Source organism: Ornithorhynchus anatinus, chromosome 18 (genome assembly GCF_004115215.2).
Source record: "Ornithorhynchus anatinus isolate Pmale09 chromosome 18, mOrnAna1.pri.v4, whole genome shotgun sequence".
Classification (NCBI taxonomy): domain Eukaryota; kingdom Metazoa; phylum Chordata; class Mammalia; order Monotremata; family Ornithorhynchidae; genus Ornithorhynchus; species Ornithorhynchus anatinus.
Window position 1 is genome coordinate 41,927,619 of NC_041745.1, and position 24,144 is coordinate 41,951,762.

Below are 24,144 nucleotides of genomic sequence, written 5' to 3' on the forward strand. Positions count from 1 at the left end.
AATGTTCCCTGCCCATAACAAGCTTACAGTCTAGAGAGGGAGACAAACATTAATAAAAATAAAGAAATAACAGATACGTACCTAAGTGCTGTGGGGCTGAGGAAGGGGATGAAAAAGGGTGCAAATGCAAGTTGATTATCAACTTGTGCCCTCATAACTTTCCTATTCATTGAGCGCTCACTATGTGCAGAGCACTGTACTAAGCACTTGGAATGTACAAATAGGTAACAAATAGGTAACAAAGTCCCTGCCCTTTGACGGGCTTACAGTCTAATCGGGGGAGACGGACAGACAAGAAAAATAGCAATAAATAGAATCCTATCCTCCCCAAGACCCCATCCCAACTTTACGAAAGGTAGCGTGGCCCAACGGAAAGTTACCAGCTTGCTTTGTATGGTTTTGTACGACACCGTGGCAACCGGTGGGCGATCGGAAGCCATAAGATAGGAGCCAAGGCCCCTAAATAATCGGACTCTGGTACGGCTTCTCTTCAGACCCAGCGACGCTAACTTGGCCAGAGCTCGGGACTGAGGGCAGGGAAAAAGAGGCAGCCAAGGCAGGGCTGGTTCGTGTGCCGGGCCCTCGGAAGAGGAGGTTGCGGCCCAAAGTTGGCCCTGTCGATGGGCACCGCGTCCCGGCCCTGCCGCTCATTTCCTCTGAGGAGAGGACGAAGCCGTAGTTTTCTCCTCCCCCTCCTCCCCGCTCCTTGGGCCAAACGGGATCCCTTTGATCGCCCGAGACCATGGTTTCTTTCCATCTTGAGTTGGATGAGCGGCTGGGGGTGAGGGGGTGGGGAGGTGGGCCCGGAGCCGGGCACGTGGCTTAGCGACCGTGACAGGCCAGTGGTCGCCCCAAGAGCAGTGAGGGGACGGGCAGATGAAGAACAGGACACCCAGAATTAAATACAGGGTGAGGGGTGGGGGCGGTCCCTCATTTCCAGGAGGCCAGGTCGTTTCTGCCACAGAAAACAACATGGCCTAGTGAAAAAAAGCACAGACCCGGAGGACCTGAGTTCTACTCCTGATGCACTGCCACTTGCCTGCCGTGTGACTTGAGTAAAGTCACTTCACTTTTCTGTGCCTCTGTATCTCATCTGAAAAATACGGATTAAGACGGTGAGCCCTACGTGGGACGGGGATTGTGTCCAACCCGATTAGCTTGTATCTACTCCAGCGACGAATGCAGTGCCTGGCACGTTGCAAGCGTTTAACAAATACCACAATTATTACTATTATTAACTTGCATCTTCCCCAGCGCTTAGTACAGTGCCTAACGCATAGTAAGCGCTTAACGAATACCATTAAAAACCAAAACGCCCTGCCAGGGTCATGGGAGGGGGTGTGATTGGTCCATTAAGAGTGTGCCCTGCAGATTTCTTTTCACTCACGGACAACTGGCGGGCTACAATGATAATGATAATAATAATGATGACAGTAATAATAGTGATGGTATTTGGTACGTGCCTATGTGCCAGGCACTGTATTAAGCGCTGGGGTGGGAGCAAGCAAATCGGGTGGGACACGGTCCCATGTGGGGCCCATAGCTTCACTGCCCATTTTCCAGATGAGGGAAATGAGGCCCAGAGAAGTGAGGTGACTCGGCCAAGGTCACCCGGCAGACAAGTGGCGGAACTGGGAACAGAACCCGGGATCTTCTGACTCCCAGGCCCGGGCTCTGGCCACTACCTCATGCTGCCGGGTCATTTCTCCTGAGGCGTTCCATGTTTTTCAGCTGAGCCCCCTCCCCCTCAGCACTGTGCTCATTTGTATATATTTATATTACCCTATTTATTTTATTAATGAGGTGTACAACCCCTTGATTCTATTTATCGGGATAACGTTGTCTGTTTTTATTTCGTTCTGTTTTGCTTGATTCTATTTCTTGCCATTGTTCTTGTCTGTCCGTCTCTCCCGATTAGACTGTAAGCCCGTCAAACGGCAGGGACTGTCTCTGTTACCGATTTGTACATTCCAAGCGCTCAGTACAGTGCTCTGCACATAGTAAGCGCTCTATAAATACTATTGAATGAATGAATCTGTCTCCCCCGATTCGACCGTGCGCCTGTCATCAGGCAGGGATTGTCTCTATCTCTTGCTGAATTGTCCATTTCAAGCGCTTAGTCCAGTGCTCTGCACATAGTAAGCGCTCAATAAATACTATTGAATGAATGAATTTCTACCTGCTTTTAGAAACACATCGGGCTGCTCAGTCCGGCCTTGCCCCAGAGGGTGGCCCGGCCCCACGGCCTTACAAAAGCTTCCTGCCTCCGCGCTCTTGCCCAAGAGGGTCACCCTCCCCGCCACGACGGGTCTTTCTTTATGGCACTTCTTAAGTGCTTATTATGCTCCAACCTGCCCAAGGTCACACAGCAGACGCCTACTACGCGTCCAACCTGCCCAAGGTCCCACAGCAGACAAGCGACGGAGCGGGATTAGAACCCGCGGCCTCCGACTCCCAGGCCCGTGCCCTTTCCGCCAGACCACGCTAGCCATTGCGTCTCCTTCTCCGGCCCCTTCCCTCCTGATCGCCAACCCCCTGGGACCCCCGACCCGGAGTCAACGTGGAGGGGGGGGTAAGGAAGTGGGGAGGATCCAGTGGGCAGCCCGACCCCGGTTCCCGGACAATCGTTATAATTATGATGATGGCATTTAAGCACTTACTAAGCGCCGGACACTATAATAATAATAATAATAATGGTGGCATTTGCTAAGCGCTTACTATGTGCCAAGCACTGTTCTCACCGCTGGGGTAGATACACAGACTACTTGTTTGTTTTGTTCCGTTCTGCTGTCTCCCCCGTTTAATAATAATAACGATGGCATTTGTTAAGCACTTACTATGTGCAAAGCACTGTTCTAAGCGCCGGGGAGGATACAAGGTGATCAGGTTGTCCCACATGGGGTTCACAGTCTTAATCCCCATTTTACAGATGGGGTAACCGAGGCACGGAGAAGTTTAATGTTTAATGTTGGTATTTGTTAAGCGCTTACTATGTGCCGAGCACTGTTCTAAGCGCTGGGGTAGACATAGGGGAATCAGGTTGTCCCACGTGGGGCTCACAGTCTTAATCCCCATTTTACAGATGAGGGAACTGAGGCACAGAGAAGTTAAGTGACTTGCCCACAGTCACACAGCCGACAAGTGGCAGAGCTGGGATTCGAACTCATGAGCCCTGACTCCAAAGCCCATGCTCTTTCCACTGAGCCACGCTGCTTCTCCAAGTTAAGTGACTTGCCCAAAGTCACACAGCTGACAAGTGGCTGAGTTGGGATTTGAACCCATGACCTCTTACTCCCAAGCCTGGGCTCTTTCCACCGAGCCACGCTGCTTCTAAGCTCATTTGTTAAGCACTTACTAAGTGCCAAGCACTGTTCTAACTGCTGGGGGAGATACACAGACTACCTGTTTGTTCTGTTCTGTTTGGTTTTGCCGTCTGTCTCCCCCGTTTAGACTATGATCCCGTTGTTGGGCAAGGACTGTCTCTATCTGTTGCCGAATTGTACATTCCAAGCGCTTAGTACAGTGCTCTGCCCACAGCAAGCGCTCAATAAAGACGATCGAATGAATGAAATACGATCGAATGGATGAATGAAAGGTCATCAGGTGGTCTCACATAATAATGTCGGTATTTGTTAAGCGCTTACTTTGTGCAGAGCACTGTTCTAAGCGCTGGGGTAGATACAGGGTAATCAGGTCGTCCCACGCGAGGCTCACAGTCTTCATCCCCATTTTTCAGATGAGGGAACTGAGGCCCAGAGAAGTGAAGTGACTCGCCCACAGTCACACGGCTGACAAGTGGCAGAGCGGGGATTCGAACCCATGTCCTCTGACTTCCAAGCCCGAGCTCTTTCCACTGAGGCTGATCACAGTCTTAATCCCCATTTTACAGATAAGGGAACCGAGGCACAGAGGAAGTGAAACGACTTGCCCAAGGTCACCCAGCAGACAAATGGCAGAGCCGGGGTTACCAAGCGCTGTGCTAAGCGCTAGGGTGGATGCAAGCGAACCGGGTGGGAGACCTTCCCCGTCCCACGTGGGGCTCCCAGTCTCGATCCCCCTTTTCCAGATGAGGTAACTGAGGCCCAGGGAAGTGAAGTGACTTGTCCAAGGTCACCCGGCAGGCAAGGGGCTGCTTTCCTCCTCTGAGCAAGGGAGAGGGGGCGGGGACGGGGGGGTGGGGGTGGGGGGAGGAAGGGGAGGGACCGGTGGGGGGCTCAATTGGCGTTCGTGCAGCCCCCTGCCCCCGGTCCGGCCGGCCCGTCACCTCGAAATGCAAAACCGGGGTCACCTTGGAGTTGTGGAGGAGGGGAGAGGAGGGGAGGGGAGAGGAGGGGAGAGGAAGGAAGGGGAGAGGAAGGAAGGGAAGAGGAAGGAAGGGGAGAGGAGGGAAGGGGAGAGGAGGGGAGAGGAAGGAATGGAAGAGGAGGGAAGGGGAGAGGAGGGGAGAGGAGGGGAGAGGAGGGGAGAGGAAGGAAGGGAAGAGGAAGGAAGGGAAGAGGAGGGAAGGGAAGAGGAGGGAAGGGGAGAGGAGGGGAGGGGAGAGGAGGGGAGAGGAAGGAAGGGAAGAGGAGGGGAGGGGAGAGGAGGGGAGAGGAAGGAAGGGAAGAGGAGGGGAGAGGAGGGAAGGGAAGAGGAGGGTCCCTGCCCGCCCCCCCCCGGCCTCCGGAACCGGATCTCCGAGGCCTGGACAAGTGACCGTCCCCAGCCCAAGGTGACCCTCCCCCCCCCGGCCCAGCCCCCAGCGGGGCGGACCGAGGAGAGCTCGACGCCCGGTCTGCACGGCCCGCACGGACGCGGGGCGGGGAAGGCCCGGCCCCCTGCCAGTCCTGCCCAGCCCCCTGCCCGGCCTCCTGCCAGGCCTGCCCGGCCCCTCGCCCAGCTCCCTGCCAGGCCTGCCCGGCCCCTCGCCCAGCTCCCTGCCAGGCCCCTCGCCCAGCTCCCTGCCAGGCCTGCCCGGCCCCCTGCCCAGCTTCCTGCCAGGCCTGCCCAGCCCCTCGCCCGGCCCCCTGCCAGTCCTGCCCAGCCCCCTGCCCAGACTCCTGCCAGTCCTGCCCAGCCCCCTGCTAGGCCTGCCCGGCCCCCCGCCCAGCCCTGGCCAGTGCTGTACAGCTCGGCCCAGCCCCCGCCCAGGCCCCTGCCAGTTTGCCCAGCCCTCGGCCCAGCCTCCTGCTAGTCCCGCCCGGCCCCCTGGGCAGCCCCCTGCCAGTCCTGCCCTGCCCCCGGCCTGCCCTGCCCAGCCCCTTGTAGGCCCTGCCCAGCCCCTTGCCCAGCTCTCGGCCAGTCCTGCCCAGCCCCCTATCCAGCCCCCTTCCTGCGCTGCCCCCGGCCAGTCCTGCCCAGCCCCCGGCCCAGCTCTAGCCCAGCCCCCGGCCAGTCCCGCCCTGCCCCCCTCCTGTCCTGATGAAACCCCGGCCCAGCTCTGCCCACCTCCCGGCCAGTCCTGCCCAGCCCCCGGCCCAGCTCTGCCCAGCCCCCTGCCCAACTCTGCTCAGACCCCTGCCCAGCTCTGTCTATCCCCCTGCCCAGCTCTGCCCAGCTCAGCCCAGCCCCCTGCCCAACTCTGCTCAGACCCCTGCCCAGCTCTGTCTATCCCCCTGCCCAGCTCTGCCCAGCTCTCTCCCCAGCTCTGCCCAGCCCCCTGCCCAGCTCTGCCCAGCCCAGCCCAGCCCCCTGCCCAACTCTGCCCATCGCCCTGCCCAGCTCTGCCTATCCCCCTCCCCAGCTCTGCCCATCCCCCTGCCCAGCTCTGCCCATCCCCCTGCCCAGCTCTGCCCAGCTCTACCCATCCCCCTGCCCCTCTCCGCCCATCTCTGCCCCCTCCCTTGGACGTCGTCCCCCCCCCTCACCCCGTTGGCGGCGGCGATGGCGACGATGAGGGCGATGACGTCCTTGCTGTAGAAGCGTCCGTCTCCTCCGACGACCAGGGTGGCCTGGTGGCGGGGGTCCCCGGCGGAGGGCTCCCCGGAGGCGGGGGCCGGGGGGGGGCAGGGCGGCGGTGAGGCAGCTCTGGATGAAGTTGGGGGCGTACTGCTCCTGGGCCTGGAACACCCGCACCCTCTTCCGCAGCCCGCTGGTCCCCGCCTTCTGGTCCGGGAAGGCCCGGGTCTGCACCACCCGCACCTTCAGCTCCCCCACCATGGCCACCCCCGCTCGGTCGCACCCACGGGGACACGGGGGGACACGGGCACGCAGATGCCCGGGCACAGACCGCAAGGACCAGAGCTGGAAGGAGCCCGAGAGACGGGGACACACGGGGGACGCGGCCGGAGGATGCACGGGCAGAGACAGCGAGGACCGGACAGAGCTGGAAAGAGCCAGAGAGACGGGGCAGGAGGGCCGGGGTGGGGGCAGCGACTTGCACAGACACACAAAGACACACACAGACACACCGGGAGACACACAAACACCTCCCCCCTTCCTCTTTTCCCCCCCTCCTCCCCCCCTCGGGCCTCTTGGCCCTCCTCCTTAAAGAGACAGCGGCCTCCCCTACTGCGGCTTGGCAGAGGCTGGTGGGGGATCATCATCATCCTCATCATCATAATGTTGTTATTTGTTAAGCGCTTACTATATGCAGGACACTGTACTAAGCGCTGGGGGAGATACGGGGTCATCGGGTTGTCCCCCGTGAGGCTCACGGTCTTCATCCCCATTTTGCAGATGACGGAACCGAGGCACAGAGAAGCGAAGTGACTTGCCCCCGGTCACACAGCTAAGTGGCAGAGCTAATAATGTTGGTATTTGTTAATAATAATGTTGGTATTTGTTAAGCGCTTACTATGTGCCAAGCACTGTTCTAAGCCCTGGGGTAGACACGGGGAATCAGGTTGTCCCACGTGAGGCTCACAATTAATCCCCATTTTACAGATGAGGGAACTGAGGCCGAGAGAAGTTAAGTGACTTGTCCACAGTCACACAGCTGCCAAGTGGCAGAGCCGGGATTCGAACTTATGACCTCTGACTCCCAAGCCCATGCTCTTTCCACTGAGCCACGCTGCTTGTTAAGCGCTTGCTATGTGCAGGGCACTGTTCTAAGCGCTGGGGGAGATACGGGGTCATCGGGTTTTCCCCCGTGAGGCTCACCGTCTTCATCCCCATTTTGCAGATGACGGAACTGAGGCACAGAGAAGCGAAGTGACTTGCCCCCGGTCACACGGCTGACAAGTGGCAGAGCTAATAATGTTGGTATTTGTTAAGCGCTTGCTATGTGCAGAGCACTGTTCTAAGCGCTGGGGGAGATACGGGGTCATCGGGTTGTCCCCCGTGAGGCTCACGGTCTTCATCCTCATTTTGCAGATGAGGGACCTGAGGCACAGGGAAGTTTAAGTGACTTGCCCATGGTCACACGGCTGACAAGTGGCAGAGCTGGGATTCAAACCCGTGACCTCTGACTCCCAAGCCCGGGCTCTTGCCACTGAGACACGGGATGGGGTGCGGGGGCTCCCAGCGGGCCGAAACCGCGTCCTCAGAACTGACCTGGGAGTCAGAAGGTCGTGGGTTCTAATCCCAGGCCTTCCCCTTTGCCTGGTGCGTAAACTCAGACAAGTCACTTCATTTCTCTGGGCCTCAGTTCCCTCCTCTGGAAAATGGGACTGTGAGCCCCACGTGGGACAAACCCTATTTCCTTGTATCCTCCCCGGTGCTTAGTACGGTGCCCGGCACATAGTAAGCACTTAACAAATACCAATGTTATTATTATTATCCGCATAAACTGAGAGGAGGCAGAAGCTACAGCATTTGCTGGGAGGTAGCTAATGGAGCGGTTACTGTGTGCAGAGCACTGTACTAAGCACTCATTAGCACTAGCTAGAGCTGATGGACCACTATTCCATTCATTCGGTGGTATTTCTGGAGCGCTTACCGCGTGCAGAGCACTGAACTAAGCGCTTGATAGCATTAGCTAGAGCTGATGGACCACTATTCCATTCATTCAGTGGTATTTCTGGAGCGCTTACTATGTGCAGAGCACTGAACTAAGCGCTTGATAGCATTAGCTAGAGCTGATGGACCACTATTCCTTTCATTCAAGTCGTATTTCCGGAGCGCTTACCGCGTGCACAGCACTGTACTAAGCACTTGACAGCACTAGGTAGAGCACTATCGACCACTAGCTGAGAGCAGGGTGGTCGAGTGACTCGGGCCCGGGCCTGGGAGTCAGATGGACCCTGGGTTCTAATCCCGGCTCTGCCCTATGTCTGTTGTGTGACCTTGGGCAAGTCACTTTACCTCTCTGGTCCTCAGTTCCCTCATCTGCAAAATGGAGATTAAGACTGAGAGCTCCATGTGGAGGAGGAACTGTGTCCGACCTGACCCCAGAGCTTAGAAGAGTGCTTGGCCCATCATAGTAAGCACTTAATGAGTACTATAATCCATTATTTATTATTTGCAGGCGCCATTAGAGATAGGCAAGGGAGTGGGAAATGCTTCCTTCCCCTTCCCCTCTTCCCTTCCCCCAACTCGGGAATTCCTTTCCCCTCCCTACAGCTCAGGTTTTGGATTGGGAATCTCTCCCCGTCTCCCCCATTGCCTAACACCGTCTCTCCCATTGCATAACACCGTCTCTATAGTGTATTTTGGGGGGGGCGTCTGCATTTCTGGTTTGGGTAAAGGAGAGGGCGATAACACCGATGGCATTTGCTCCACACTACTCAGCAGCAAGCCCCGTGCTAAATCCTTCTAAGTCTCCTTCTACAAGCCATCTCGTACATTTTGCTCCTCCAATGCCAACCTTCTCACTGTCCCTCCATCTCGCCTATCTCCTCACCTACCCCAAGCCCACCTGGATCACCCTCCCTCCTCAGATCCGACAATGACACTCCCCCCACCCCTTCAAATCCTTATTGAGGGGGCACCTCCTCCAAGAGGCCTTCCCAGACTAAGCCCCTCTTTTCCTCTTCTCCCACTCCCTTTTGTGACGCCCCGACTTGCTCCCTTTATCCATCTCCCCTTCCCATCTCTATGTATATATCTGTAATTTATTTGCACTGATGTCCGTTCCTCCCCCATCCCAGACTGTGAAGCTCATTATAGACGGGAATGTCTTTTATTGTTGTATCGTTCTCTCCCAAGCGTTCAGTACAGTGCTCTGCACACAGTAAGTGCTCAATAAATAAGATTATGAATGAACAAAAATCACAACAGAAGCAAGATGACAATGTCAAGTCCAACCAAAAAAAAAAAAAATCAAATTGCAGCAAGATAGCAAAAGGGTTTTTTTATTGCAATATTAAATACGGATCTGTACAGACGAGGACAGAGATAGCCTGTTGCCTTAAAAGCGGGCTCGGTCTCATCACCAAAAGGTGGGGGAGGGAGCAATTTATAGTCCGTGGTTGGCTTCATTTCCTTCACACCAACAAAAGTCAATTAAATATGGCCCGATTTCCTTAAATTTAGGAAAACGAGGTAGATTATTGCAAAAGGGAGACTGAAAACAAGATGGAGTAAGGCTGGCCAAGAGTTGGTTTCCACACCACCATCCTGCCCGCCGGGGGCTTATCTATCAAGCTGGACAGTCCGAAGAATTCCCGCTTTGTCCTCCTAAATCTGGAGTTGGGGTTCTACAATGATTTGGTGAGGCAGAGAAGGTGGAGTGATCGGTCTTCTCGCTCCCTCTCGGCCTTTTGTAGTTTTGGCCTGCCTTCACGAGCAACGGCCATACCTGACGAACTCCAGACTTCTTTGTGTTTTGCTCGGGCCCGAGCAGCTTGGACAATAGGGGACATTTTAACTTAGGTTTCGTCAAAGCCTTAGGGGCTTTCCACGCTACACTCTCCTCTACTGAGTCGACCGGAATCGTTGCGGTCAAGTTCCTCTCGGTACTGTTGGTATTTGTTAAGCGCTTACTATGTGCAGAGCACTGTTCTAAGCACTAGGGTAGATACAGGGTCATCAGGTTGTCCCCCGTGAGGCTCACAGTCTTTGTCTCCATTTTACAGATGAGGTAACTGAGGCAAGAGAAGTGAAGTGACTTGCCCACAGTCACACAGCTGACAAGTGGCAGAGCTGGGATTCGAACCCATGACCTCTGACTCCCAAACCCGGGCTCTTACCACCGAGCCACGCTGCTTTCCTACCGCTGTGTTAGTGGTGTGCTCTAGTGGGAAGGTATTTAGGAGACCTAGGTTCTAGTCCCCCAATCCTGCCCCTGCCTCGTCTTTAGACTTGGGCAAATATGTGGACTTGGGCAAGTCAAGTTACCTCTCTGGGTCTCAGTTTCCTCCTCTGTAAAATGAGCATAAGATACCTGTTTTCCCTTCCTCTGAAACTGTGAACCTTATTATGGGGCAGGGACTCTGTTCAAAATAATGAAAATGAAGTATTTGTAAGCCTTTACTATGTGCCAAGCACTGTACTAAGCGCTGGGGTAGATATAGTACAGCCAGATCTAGCCCAATCCCCGTCCCACGGGAGGTGTGGTCATAGTCTAGGAAGGAGAGGGAAAAAGTACTGAGGCACTGAGCCCTGCCCAAAGTCACACAGCAGGCAAGTATCAGAGCCTGCCTCTCCCTGATTATCCTAATCTAATTATCCTGGGCCTACCCCAGCCCTCGGCTCAATGCTTTTGACCTATAGTAAGCACTCAATAAATACCATAATATTATCCGTAGCCATTTCAACCCTCAACTGGTTGGCTTTTTGTGGACGACTTTTCGTCACGCTATCCCGCCTCCCGACTTTGAAAGATGTAATAGTACAGTCACCCTTCGGTCCAAAGATGAGGCCGTTGAAGGAGAGGCTAGGCCCACGTGTCTTGATGTCATGACGAGAGGATCCCAAGGGCGCCCGCACCCTTGGTCCACAAAAAATACAGCCCTGCCCTTCCCGAGGAACGATCTCGGCCTGGAGTTTTTTGGCCTTTATGTCTGAGTTACTTCAGTGAAACAAATGATAGTAACTGTGGTATTGGTTATTCATAATAGTAATGGGATTTGTTAAGCGCTTACTATGCTGCGTCTCCATTATTTGTGAGACTTAGCCTATGTCCCCAGATCATTTTTTTTTTCTCCTCAAAACGCAAAAGGGAGAGAAGTCGGCGAAGAGAGAGACGAGATCGAGGTGTAGTGAGAAGGTTGGGTTTGAGGAGTGAAGTGGGCGGGTTGGGTTGTAGTAGGAGAGTAGCGAGGTGAGGTAGGAGGGGGCAAGGTGATTGACTGCTTTAAAGCCAACGGTGAGGAGTTTTTGTTCAATGTGGAGGTGGATGGGCAAACACCGGAGTTTCTTGGTAGTATTTGACTCCATGCTCATGGGTTCCGATCTCTAGCAAAGATTCTCCTCTTATTATAATATTAATAATAATAATGGATGTTAATAATAGCAGTATTTACTAAGTAATTTCTATTTGCTGAAGGGTTGTGCTAGCTCTGGAGTAGATTCGGAGTTATCACACAGTCCCTGTCCCATATGAAACTTGCAGTCTAAAAGGGGTGGAGAGCAGGTAACTTCTTCCCAGTTTATTCATTCAATAGTATTTATTGAGCGTTTACTATGTGCAGAGCACTGTACTAAGCACTTGGAATGTACAAATCGGTAACAGATATCCTTTGACGGGCTTATGGTCCAATCGGGGGAGACGGTCTGACAAGAACAATGGCAATAAATAGAATCGAGGGGAAGAACATCTCATTAAAACGATAGCAAATAAATACAGAAGAAGGATCTGAGGCTCAAAGAGGTTAAGTGAGTTACCCAGAGCATGGATGACAATCGGGGCCTCCTAACTCTTGGTCCCGTTCTCCTTTCACTAGACCACTCCTTCCCTCGGGCGCATCTCGGGGTACTGGAGTGTAGTTTTTAAAAACATGTTCTGAAAGAGTGAAATATGTACTGTTGATCCACACAACAAGAAGGAAGTAGGATAAAAGGCAGACTTGCCTTCCTACAGATTAATACTGGACATATTCATCATAAGAGAACTGGGTTTGGGGGCTCCAAGTTTTCAACATTTACTGGCTGCCAACCGGGCACAAAGCACTGCGGGAAATTACAATAGAAAGAGAAGCACAAGGTCTCTCACTTTAGCACCTTTGCATATAAAACTATCTGTAACACTTTTGGATTTTTTTTTTTTTACATATCTTACTATTTAAAAACTTACTTTTCCTCATAACCACCACCAGTCTCTTCTTCCTCCTAACTTGTAAACTATCTTGTGCCTCTCTCCACTAAATAATCCTTGAGGGCAGGGAATCTGACTTCTATCTCTACTGTACTTTCCCACACACTTAGGACAGTGCTCTGCACACAATAGTGCCACTTACCTGCTGGGTGACCTTAGGCAAGTCACTGGACTTCTCTGTGCCTCATCTGTAAAATGGAGATTGTTTGTGAGCTCTATGCGGGACAGGGATTGTGTCTGACGGGATTTGCTTGTACACACCCAGGTGCTTAGAAGAGTGCCTGGCACACAGCAAGCGCTTAACACATACCATAATTACTATATAATCATGTAATGTATAGAATGTCTTTTTATAACAAGATAATTGAGTTGTACACAGTCCCCGTCCCTTGCGGGGCTCACAGCCTTAATCCCCGTTCAACAGATGAGGTAACTGAGGCCCAGAGAAGTGAAGTGACTCACCCAAGGCCATACAGCAGACAGGTGGCAGAGCCAGGATCAGAACCCGTGACCTTCTGACTCCCAGGCCCGTGGTCTTATCCACTGCGCCACCAGGTTTATGCTATGGTTTCCAGGTCAGTTTTTTGATGCTATTTTTTATTTTGGCCAATTCGTGATTCTGTTCAGCTACAGCTTTAGGTCGACAATCCAAGAGGTTTGAGATTATTGTGTGCCCTTTGATTTGCTATTACTAATTTAGTTACTCAAAGACAATCTGCGAATAAAAGTTAATAGAAAAATCAGAGGCCTTAAACTTTGAAATTGGACTGAACTTTATTTTATTATGGTATTTGTTAAGTGCTTACTCTATGCCAGGCACTGTACTAAGCGTTAGGTAGATACAAGCTAATCAGGTGGGACACAGTCCATGCCCCACATGGGGCTCAGGGTTTTAATCCCCATTTTACAGATGAGGTAACTGAGGTGCAGAGAAGTTAAGTGACTTGCCCAAGGTCACAGAGCAGACAGGTATAAGAAATACCACTAAAAAGGAAATTGGCAGAGCGGGGATTAGAGCCCAGGTCCTTCTGACTCCCACGCCTGTGCTTTTTCCACTAGGCTACACTGCCAACTCAATTTAGAATTCCGATTTAGGCTGCCATTGGCTACCACGGATGATTGAGTGTCGAGAACTGTGCTAGGTAACAGTTCCGACACAGTTCCTCTCCATCGAGGGCCTCACAATCTACATGGCGTAGAACGGCCGCGAAGGAAAAGACTGCGCCTCTCTGAAATCAGATCTGCATCTCAGATAAAAAGGATACGCACACACAAGACAGGACCTAATTTATGAGATAATTAACTTCGTTACCTGTTCCTGGTCAGATCCCAATTTGACTGCTTGTTCTCTGTAGGTTGGTTAGTTGTTCCTTTTATGAGCAAGGATAATGCACGATTGAGGATAATGAATAAGGGAGGATAATGAATAAGGAAGGATAATGAAGGAGAAGGATAATGAGTGAGGAAGGATAATGAGCAAGATTGATGCCAGAGGAGGAGGGAGTTACCTAAAGGCCCAACGATCCCTTGGGGCTCTGATCTGATCTGCTTTTCTGGAACAGCTTTACTTCAAAGACCTCCTCTTTCTATAACAGAGCAATACAGTACGGGGGCTGAGGGAAGAAAGCAGAGTGCGGCTCTGGATGGCCTCGATTCGGGACAGAGCCCGGGGTCCTAACCAGAAAGTAACTGCTGGAAAGCCCAAGAGTTGTATCTCCCGCCACGCTGTGGGGATAAAGGCAAAATGGCAGCACTATTTCTATGGTATTTGAAATGCTTACTAGGTGCCAGGCACTGTACTAAGCACTGGAGTAGATACACCATCTCCTTGGGTTCGATAGCCTCTGTCCCAGGTGGGGCTCACAGTCTTAGTCTCCATTTGTCAGATGAGGGAACTGAGGCACAAAGAAGTGAAGTGCCTTGCCCAAGGTCACAAGGCAGAGAAACAGAGGAGCCGGGACTAGAACCCACATCCTTCTTCCAACCTTCAACGGCGTCTGACGTCGGGAGAGAGTTGCTCGTCTCCTGCCCCAACTGTCCCTGTAGATTTCCAGTGTCTCAATTCACCGGGTGGGGGAACAAAATGGAATTTCCACCCAATTCCCCATAACCCAATCCCTACCTTTATACACTTCAACTTCATTATCAGGGCTAACTGTGAGCCCGAATAGCAATTCAAAGATAAGTGAATTACCACCACTGCTAGGGACTCAAACCTAATATACTGTCTCAACACTATTAGGCCCCAGAATCATTTTCTGTTTTTTATTAGGTGGACTGGAGCCAGTTAATTAACTGTACAGTTGGGAAGAGCTAAGTCAGGGCTGACATTTACACGACTTTTATTTTTGTGTTTTGAGGAGGAAAAAAATGATCTGGGGACGTAGGCTGAGTCTCACAAATAATGGAGAAGCAGCATGGCTAATGGAAGGAACTCGGGCCTGGGAGTCGGAGGACCTGGGTTCTAATCCCAGCTCTGCCAGGTGCCTGCTGTGTGACCTTGGGCAAGTCACCTGACTACTCTGGACCTCAGTTTCCTTATCTGCAAAATGGAGATTAATACCTCCTCCTTCCTAGTTAGACTGTGTGTCCCACGTGGGACAGAGACTGTCTGACGTCATTATTTTGAATCTACTCCAGTGCTTGGAACAGTGCTTGACATATAGCGCTTAACAAATATACTACTACTACTGAAAATAATTTGATATTTGATTTTCTCTGTTTCGTGCCCCTAAAATTTACTGTCGATCTGCTGGGCTCCTAAACTCATAAAAACAATAGCAAGGCCATTAACTAACGAAGCATTAGTACTTTCTGAGCACTTACGGGTAGAGAGCACTGTACTAACTCTCTACATGCTTGTATATTTGTATACACACCGCTCTGTGAGTTCTCCGTTGGACTGAACTGGACCAGAAAGTCACTCAGCCAGAACAATGCCAAGGACAGAGGGGCCACACTGTTTCCACAATAAATAATAGAGAAGCAACGTGGCCTAATGGAAAGAGCACGGGTCCGGAAGTCATAAGGGCCTGGGTTCTAATCCTGTCTGCTGTCGGACCTTGGGCAGAGGGGCCTTAGGATTTTCTGATTTCCTATCTTTATTTTCAAAGCATTGAGGCCGACAAACCTGCAGAGATTTTCAAGTCATCGAAGCCGCAAAGATAATGAGTCCTAGAACACTTTCCATCCTCTGCCCAATGTGGGTTAAATAGCCCTCGCTGTTCTCTTCTAAAACTAGGAGCAGCATGGTCTAGTGGGAGTCAGAAGGATTGGGCTTTTGTGTGACCTTGGGCAAGTCACTTTACTTCTCTGTGCCTCAGTTACCTCACCTGTAAAATGGGGACTGAGACAGAGTCCAACGTGAGACAGGGACTGTGTCCAACCCCATTTGCTTGTATCCACCCCAGCGCTTAGTCCAGTGCCTGGCACAAGGTAAGAGCTTAACGAATATAGTAATAATAATGATGATATGGATATAATTATATTATTATTATATAGGCCTGGTGATGAGGAACAATATGCATACCCTCTGATGGCCGAAATGCAGTAATGCAGTCTCACTTTCACGGATGCTGTTTAGCTCTGGGGATAAAGTGTCGGCTTTATATTTAACCTACAGTGAAAATAGATCTAAAGCAAAGCTCTTGGCTTTTGCCTCTGGAGACTAGAATGTAAGAGTCTACTTAATAATAATCGTGGTGTTCGTTAAGCACAATCTGTGCTGCTGGGGTAGATCCAACATAACCAGGGTCCACACGGGGTTCGCAGGCTAAGTAGGAGGGAGAACAGAGACTGAATCCCCATTTTGTGGATGAGGGAACTGAGGCCCTGAGAAGTCAGGTGACTTGGCCAAGGTCACACAGAAGACCAGTAGCAGAGCCAGGATTCGAGTCCGGGTCCTCTAGACCGTAAGCTCGTCCTCTAGACCGTAAGCTCGCTGTGGGCAGGGAACAGGTCTACAAACTCTGTTATACTATACCCGCCCAAGCACCCAGTACAGTGCTCTACACACAGTAAGTGCTCACTAAACTCAATAAACAAAAACTCCTCACCACTGGCTTTAAAGCAGTCCACCATCTTGCCCCCTCCTACCTCACCTTGCTATTCTCCTTCTACAACCCAGCCCACACACTTTGCTCCTCTAATGCCAACCTTCTCACTCTGCCTCGATCTCGCCTATCTCCCCGCCGACCCCTAGCCCACGTCCTGCCTCTTGCCTGGGAGGCCCACCCTCCTCAAATCTGACAGGTAATGACTTTCCCCCCACCTTCTAAGCCTTAGAGAAGCAGCGTGGCGCAGTGGAAAGAGCTCCAACGGGCTTTGGAGTCAGGGCTCATGAGTTCGAATCCCGGCTCTGCCACTTGTCAGCTGTGTGACTGTGGGCAAGTCACTTAACTTCTCTGTGCCTCAGTTCCCTCATCTGTAAAATGGGGATTAAGACTGTGAGCCCCACGTGGGACAACCTGATTCCCCTGTGTCTACCCCAGCGCTTAGAACGGTGCTCTGCACATAGTAAGCGCTTAACAAATACCAACATTATTATTATTGAAGGTCCGTCTCCTCCAAGAGGCTTTCCCAGACTAAGCCCACCCTTTGTTCTTTTCATTCATACAATAGTACTTATTGAGCGCTTACTATGTGCAGAGCACTGTACTAAGCGCTTGGAATGTACAATTCGGCAACAGCTAGAGACAATCCCTGCCCATTGACAGGCTTACAGTTCTTCTCTCACTCTCTTCTGCATCGCCATGAATCGCTCCCTCTGATCTTCCCCACTCCCAACCCCACAGCACTTACGTCCGCATCTGTCATTTACTTATTGGTATTGTTGAGTGTCTCCCCCCCCACAGACTGTAAACTCACTGTGGGCAAGGAATGTGTCAGTTTATTGCTGACTGTACTTTCCCCAGTGCTTAGTACAGTGCTCTGCACACAGTAAGAGTTCAATAAATATGTCTGATTGAATAAATATGGCTGACTGATTGACTCTAACTCCCAGGCCTGGGCTCTTTCCAGTAGGCCATGCTGTTTCTGTTAGCACAGCAGGGATGTTGGTTGTTATCCCACGTTAGGAGCTTCTCGCTAGCCAACATCTGTTCTGAGGACTGGGGGAAACAGCTTGGAGAAGTTTGGAAAAGGAACGGCGGAAGGGTCAGTGGGCTTTGTCCGGTCTAAGTCCTCGTCCTAGAGAAAGGTTGGCCTAGCCAGGCTTCCCAATTCCTCACCTACCCCCAATTCCTCCGGGCCAACTTTCTCTGGCCACTAATGAAGCTCCTCCATCGTTACGGCCACCGCTTTACTCGGCGGGGCCGTTGGTCCGGATTTAAAAATGGAAGATGGAAATTGAGTCGAATCTTTTCTTGGAAGTGAAATGCCAATAAGCTGCAGGAGAGCAAGGATCATTATGCTGCGGAGCACTATGCTGAGCGCTGGGGAGAGTATAATACAATAATTATCAGACACACTGCCTGCCCACAATGACCTAACTCATTTGTCCTCTCCCAAGTACTGGGTACAGTGCCCGGGACAAGGTAGGTGCTAGATAAATACCGTCGATTGAATGTTCATTTAAACCACCCCAATCAGACCAAAGGCATAAAAGGTTTAATTTTTTTCATCTGATAGATTAAAAATCGTAACGAAAACTTAAACTCTGCCTCATGTTCTTCCTCCATCCTGAAAGCAGCGTGGTTCTAGTGGATCGTGCAGGGGCCTGGGAGTCAGGAGGATCTGGATTCTAATCCCGGCTCTGCCACTCATCTGCTGTGTGACGTTGGGCAAGTCGCTTCACTTCTCTGGGCCTCAGTTACCTCATCTGGAAAATGGTGATTTAGATTGCGAGCCCCAGGCGGGGCCGGGACTGTGTCCAACCAGATTTGACTGTATCCACCCCAGACCTTAGTATAGTGCCTGGCACATAGTAAGGGTTTAACAAATACCACAGTTATTATTATTATTCCTGAATCACCCCACCTTCCAAGTGGACAAGCCACAGCTTTACCCAAAGTCCATTTGAAAACCCATCTTCAAGAGACCACCCTAGATTCATTTTTCTTCTCCCCAGCTCAAATCCTCCCTCACTATCATTTCCTCACTTTTGTATTCACAACTTCTCATTACACTTTTGTACATCTTGATTCACAGATTCTATTTGAACGATTCTCCCTATTTTTAAATTATTGTATGGCGATCCTCCCCTCCCCCTCCCCAATAGATTGTAAACCCTTCAGGGGCAGAGATCGTGCCTCTTCCTCTATTGCATTTGGTGTACTGCTCCGAGCAGAGTGGGCGCTCGGTAAATACTAATGACTGGACGATTGGTTTCGTTCTTAAAAGGTAGTTGTCCCCATTTAACTGTCACCGTCTCAATGGAAACATTGGCAATGGAGGAAGTTTTGTCCCAGTCCATTCTTTTACCAAGCACGTACAGATGGGACCCCAGACCACACCCACTAACCCCTACCAGATGTCACCCAATGCGTGCCGCTTGGCGTGAGAAGGTGGCCAGTTCAGAGCAAGTCACGACTAGTACTGCAGAAACAACTCAAGTGCAAATCGTGCGGGTGGGAGGACGTATTTTTCTCCCATCTCAACCACGGGTGGCCGAGCAACGTTCACCTAAACGGCGAGGGATCAGAAAAAAGTGCACAATGGCATTTTTATGGATAAAGCGTTCGCAAGGGTACTCGAGAAGCAGTGTGGCCCAGGGGGATAGAGCACGGGCCCGGGAGTCAGACGGACCAGGGTTCTGATCTTGGCAACGCCACTTGCCTGCTGTTTGACCTTGGCCAAGTGGCTTGACTTCTCTGTGCCTCAGTTACCTCACCTGTAAAATGGGGATTAAGACTTTGAGCCCCACGTGGGACACGGACGGTATCCGACCTGATTAACCGGTATCTACCCCAGAGCTTGGTAAAGTGCCTGGCACAGAGTAGGTGCTTAACAAATGCCTTTAAAAAAAAAAAGGTACTAGACAATCGCTGGATCAATCAGTGGTATTTAAGTGGGCGCTTATCATGTGCAGAGCACTGTACCAAGCGCTCTCAAAGACATTCACGGATGCAACCTCCCTGTCGGCACCGTCACCTTTGAACCGAAGTACACGGTTACACTGAAGGGATGGATTTGTTTCAATCTGTCCTGCAGATGATCAACAGGGAAATGAGTCTGTGGGGCAGATATGGATGAAATTAACACCAAGGCAGAGGTGGACTAGCTCAAGGGAGCAATTCTCTCCTTGTGCGTGTGGGGAGATTGAAGAGATCGGTTCTCTTCGATCTGAGCGGACGAAGGCCGACAGAAGATACGACTGAAGACTGCAAAATCCTGCGGGCCGTGGAGGGGGAGTGAAAGGAACTGACGCTGGCGAAATCGCCCGAGAGTATAAGGAGGCACGCACTGGGGCTTGAAGGGGGAATGTTCAAAGCCAATCAAAAGGAAGCCCTTCTTCACCCAGCGGGGGGTAAGCATGTGGAATCTGTTACCACAGGAAGTTCTACAGACTGAAAAATAGCAGATTCAAAAGAGAGGTTTTTTTACTTCAAAAAAATACACGGATGAGAGATCTAGAATAAATCACTAGGGGTAAAGTTAAAGATGTAGTTGGAAAGTTAGGGTTGTTGGGATGGTATATCCCTATTCATTTATGCATTCATTCAATCATACTTATTGAGTGTTTACTGTGTGCACAGGACTGTACTAGGCGCTTGGGAGAGTACGATATAATAATAAGCAGACACATTCCCTACCCGCAACGAGCTTTACGCTCCTTGACCTCTGGTGTCCCTATATGAATCCAAGGATCGGGGAGAAGATTTGGACCAGAGCAAGGAGGGGCGACCCATTTCCAGCCGGAGGTCCTCTTGAATGGAGGGTCCCTCTGGGAGCCGAGTTGGCTCTTTAGGGGTCGTTCTAAATTGAAGCGGAACTGCCGAGCCCACCACACTCCAGACCCCAACAGCTCCATGTTGCGGTTCCTCCCCCTGCCAGCAACTTGCAGCCAAAGAGTTTGCCCAGAAGTCCTTCAGGGGCAATAATAATAATGGTAGTATTTGTTAAGCGCTTACTATGTGCAGAGCACTGTTCTAAGCGCTGGGGTAGACACAGGAGAATCAGGTTGTCCCATGTGGGGCTCACAGTCTTAATCCCCATTTTACAGATGAGGTAACTGAGGCACCGAGAAGTTAAATGACTTGCCCACAGTCACACAGCTGACAAGTGGCAGAGCAGGGATTCGAACCCATGATCTCTGACTCCAAAGCCCGTGCTCTTTCCACTGAGCCATGCTGCTGCTAATAATAATATTATTATTATAATAATAATAATACTAATAGTGATGGCATTTGTTAAGCCGCCTCTCAGGGTCGCACCTGGAGAGTTTCCGGTCCTCTACCAGTCTCGACTATGGGACGGAGAGTCAAGCAGAGGCCTGTCCGTTCCATTCCTAGCTTGCCAGTGGCTAGCGAGTGGCAGGCCATCTGCTACAAGTCAAAACTCTCACGTGCCGGGCAGCAGCGGCACGGGAGAGAGTCGAGGGCGGAGACTCAAGTTTACTGCTCGGAAGGAGGCAGTGGTAAACCGCTTCTGGATTTTTACCAAGGAAACTCCATGGATCCACTACCAGAACGATGGCAGATGGAGGTGGGGCGATCTGGGAGAGATGCATCCATGGACTCGCTATGGGTCGGACACGACTCGACAGCGTAAGACAACGACAACAATTTGTTAAGCGCTTACTCTGTGTCAGGCGCTATACTAAGTGCTGGAAGAGATTCGCTCATTCATCCATTTGGTTTTATTTAATACTTACTATGCAAAGCACCATACTGAGCAGTTGAGATGGGTCGAGTGAGGCCCCCATCTTTCATGACGTTCAGTAATCAATAGCTTATAATATTCAAGCTTGTTCTTGTCCCCGATTAGACTGTAAGCCCGTCATAGGGCAGGGACTGTCTCTGTTACCTATTTGTAGATTCCAAGCGCTTAGTACAGTGCTCTGCACATAGTAAGTGCTCAATAAATACTATTGAATGAATGAATTAATTAAACTGGATCTCAAAGTGACTCCTTTCTGACTTTTTTTCTCCTTTTCAATTTGCCTAAGAGGCCGGCAAAAGCACCCACTGTTGACACAGAAGAAGGAACTTAGCGCTCAGTACAGTGCTCTGCACACAGTAAACGCTCAATAAATACAACTGAATGAATGAATGAAAGGAAGTCTGCTCTGTTCCGATCTCTTATTTAATCTTAGTTATATAATGGCTTCTTCGGACAACAACCTGCCTTTGGTGATCTCAGAGCACTGCCCAAAAGGTTAAGAATTTCTCAACCCATTTTACAGATACCTAACCCGGGGCAGAAATTATTTGACCTTTACAGAAGCATCTGAACGCGAGCACTGAATGTATATAAATCAGGCAGTCCTATATTCGTGCTCGTGTTTCATAGTTGACCTTTACTGGCCCTAGTGTACGATTTCAGAAGAATATGTCATAGAGTGCAAGGGCTACCAGCTGATAAATATAGCATTTCAAGCTGACTTGCTGCCCTACTAAACACTCTGGAAAAAATTATATATCTACTTTGACAAACACATCGAATAGTGGTACTAGTCTGCTTTAATTTAGAGCAATCTAAATTCAAAATAACATTGGGCAAGAAATTTGAAATCAAATTAACTTCCTGTTATAATTCTATTGTGATTTGTTTTGATCGTTGGTTTAAGAAAAAAATCTTCGTAAAACTTTGTTAAATTTTGAATCTGTCTGGAGTAGCAGATTACTTTAATATTCACTTTTACCTTTAAGTTAAAAATGTTTCCTTTAAGCAAGGGTTTATATTATTAAAAGACTAAACTTCTGGATTGTGTAGAAGTAGCTTAATATCTTATAATATCTTATTATCCCTTATATACCTTATTATCTTATCTGCATTGGTGATTATAAATTGGTAAAAAGTGGAATACTCATAAATTAAAAAACTGAACATAGATAGTAAAATTTCTTACACCCCAGGAAACCCAGAATGTTTTGATTTTAAAGGGATTACATGTACAGTTTAATTACATAGCTAAAATTGACTATAAAAAGGTAGAACTGGTTTGTTTCCAAAATAAGATAGACTGTTTTTCGATGATCAATAAAACATAAAATAAACCTGCATCATAATCCTGAGAGACACCACTTTCCAGGTGGAGTGCTTATGACGCGATGGAATCCACACAATTATATATCCATTCTTGGCGTTCGGTCAAAGGCATTACATGTTGACAAACCTGCAAAGAAGAGCTTTTATTTTTCTTTGGTTTATTGTTATTGTTATTTAGAGAAGCAGTGTGGCCTAGTGGATAGAGCGTGGGCCTGGGAGTTCAAAGGACCTGGGTTGGAAAACCAGCTCTGCCTCTTGTCTGCTGTGTGACTCTGGGTAAGGCCAAGTATATGGGGGTTGGGGTGAGGGGGGTGACAGCTGGATCCACGTTAATGTCCCACCGCCCCAAGAATCTTTAAGGCTGGCCACCTCTCCCTGTTTTGGCCCTATTCCTTGTCTTGATCAATAAGTCACAGAGAAGCTTGATTAGCCCTTCCCATCTCAAATACGGCTGATTATCATCCTCAATCACCAAAAAAAATTTTGCTTTGTCATTGGATTTAAAAATCAGTTTTGCATTTAACTATGAATTAAGTTCGTCTCTAGACTGTAAACTCGTTGTGGGGAGGGAATGTCTCTATTTACTGCTGAATTGTACTCTCCTGAGCTCTTATTACAGTGCTCGGTAAATACGATTGAATGAATGAATTTATTGGTCGATGCTACCCTGTTGCTCCTAGGCAGCTCACTGCAGGCCCTACAATAATATTTCCTGATAATTACGGTATTTTATAAACACTTAATTCATGCTAAGTCTTTGGACTGATTCATACAACAAGTTCAGACACAATACCAGACCCATGCAGAACTCACAATTTAAGAGACACAGAGTCTCTATCCCCATTTGACAGAGGAGCAAAATGAGGAAGAGAGAGGTTAAGGGACTTGCTCAAGGTCACACATAAACATGAGATGATCTTCAACACTGTGCACTTGGGAAAATATGACAGAAGCGTGAGATACATCCCCTGCTTTCACTGCTTGTTTCGGGAATATTGTCAGTCAGTTGAATTTAACGAGCACCTAACCACAAGACGCGAAGGCTCTGTACTAAGCCTTTGGGATACCCAAATCGATACAGATTCTGACCCCACGAGATGGCTCTTGTCTTGAAAATATCATGGTTCTACCACCCGGGATGGGATGGATATTCCTGAATATCAAAGGAAGAATCTGCCTTTCCTTCCCACTCCTTGGTCAGCATCGGGAGAAGACACAAAGGCAGACTGACCAATAGCTCAGATGATCCCGGCCGGCTACCACGTTAACCTTGGGAGCCGACCGGATGAAAGTGGCTAATGGACTACCAGAGTGGTCAGTCTACAGTTTCCTGGATTCCAACCTTTATGCCCACAATGGCGGAACCCCACTGACAGTCGGCCAGTCAGTCAGTAGCACGGTGTAGTAGACAGAGCACCGGTCCGGGAGTCAACCGGTCATGGGATCCAATCCAGGCTCCGCCACCTGTCTGCTGTATGAGCTTGGTCAAGTCACTGAGAAGCAGCGTGGCTTGGTGGCAAGGGCACAGGCTTTGGGGTCAGAAGTCATGGGTTCTAATCCCAGCTCCGCCACTTGTCTGCTGTGTGGCTCTGAGCCAGTCACTTAACTTCTCTGTGCCTCATTCCCCTCATCTGTAAAATGGGATGAAGTCTGTGAGCCCCATGTGGGACAACCTGATTACCCTGTATCTCCTCCAGTGCTTAGAACAGTGCTTGGCACATAATAAGTGCTTACCAAATACCATCGTTATCATTATCATTATTCTCTGTAAAATGGAGGTTGAGACTGCGAGCCCCATGTGGGACAGGGACTGTGTCTAACCTGATGTCCTTGTCTTCCTTAGTAGAGTGACTCGCACATAATAAGTGCTTAACAAATAC

The 24,144-nt window shown here is 50.0% G+C and overlaps 2 protein-coding genes across 3 annotated transcripts in view; both read right to left on the reverse strand.

Annotated features, from left to right (window-relative positions):
* The window catches only part of PGM1 (phosphoglucomutase 1), a 40,001-nt gene extending 33,621 nt beyond the window's left edge, over window positions 1-6,380 (reverse strand). Inside the window, exons 1-2 of one of the 2 annotated variants that reach the window (XM_029046501.1) lie at window positions 5,995-6,380; window positions 5,847-5,957 (exon numbers count right to left, since the gene is read on the reverse strand). In XM_029046501.1, coding sequence (XP_028902334.1) covers window positions 5,847-5,957; window positions 5,995-6,138 — 255 coding nt within the window. In that variant the 5' untranslated portion in view covers window positions 6,139-6,380. The remainder of the gene's footprint in view (window positions 1-5,846; window positions 5,958-5,994) is intronic. The other variant, XM_029046500.1, reaches the window with a different exon arrangement.
* A 14,962-nt stretch (window positions 6,381-21,342) lies between these two features.
* EFCAB7 (EF-hand calcium binding domain 7) overlaps window positions 21,343-24,144 on the reverse strand; it is a 40,827-nt gene continuing 38,025 nt past the window's right edge. Inside the window, exon 14 of the mRNA XM_007659691.3 lies at window positions 21,343-22,391. Coding sequence (XP_007657881.2) covers window positions 22,317-22,391 — 75 coding nt within the window. The 3' untranslated portion in view covers window positions 21,343-22,316. The remainder of the gene's footprint in view (window positions 22,392-24,144) is intronic.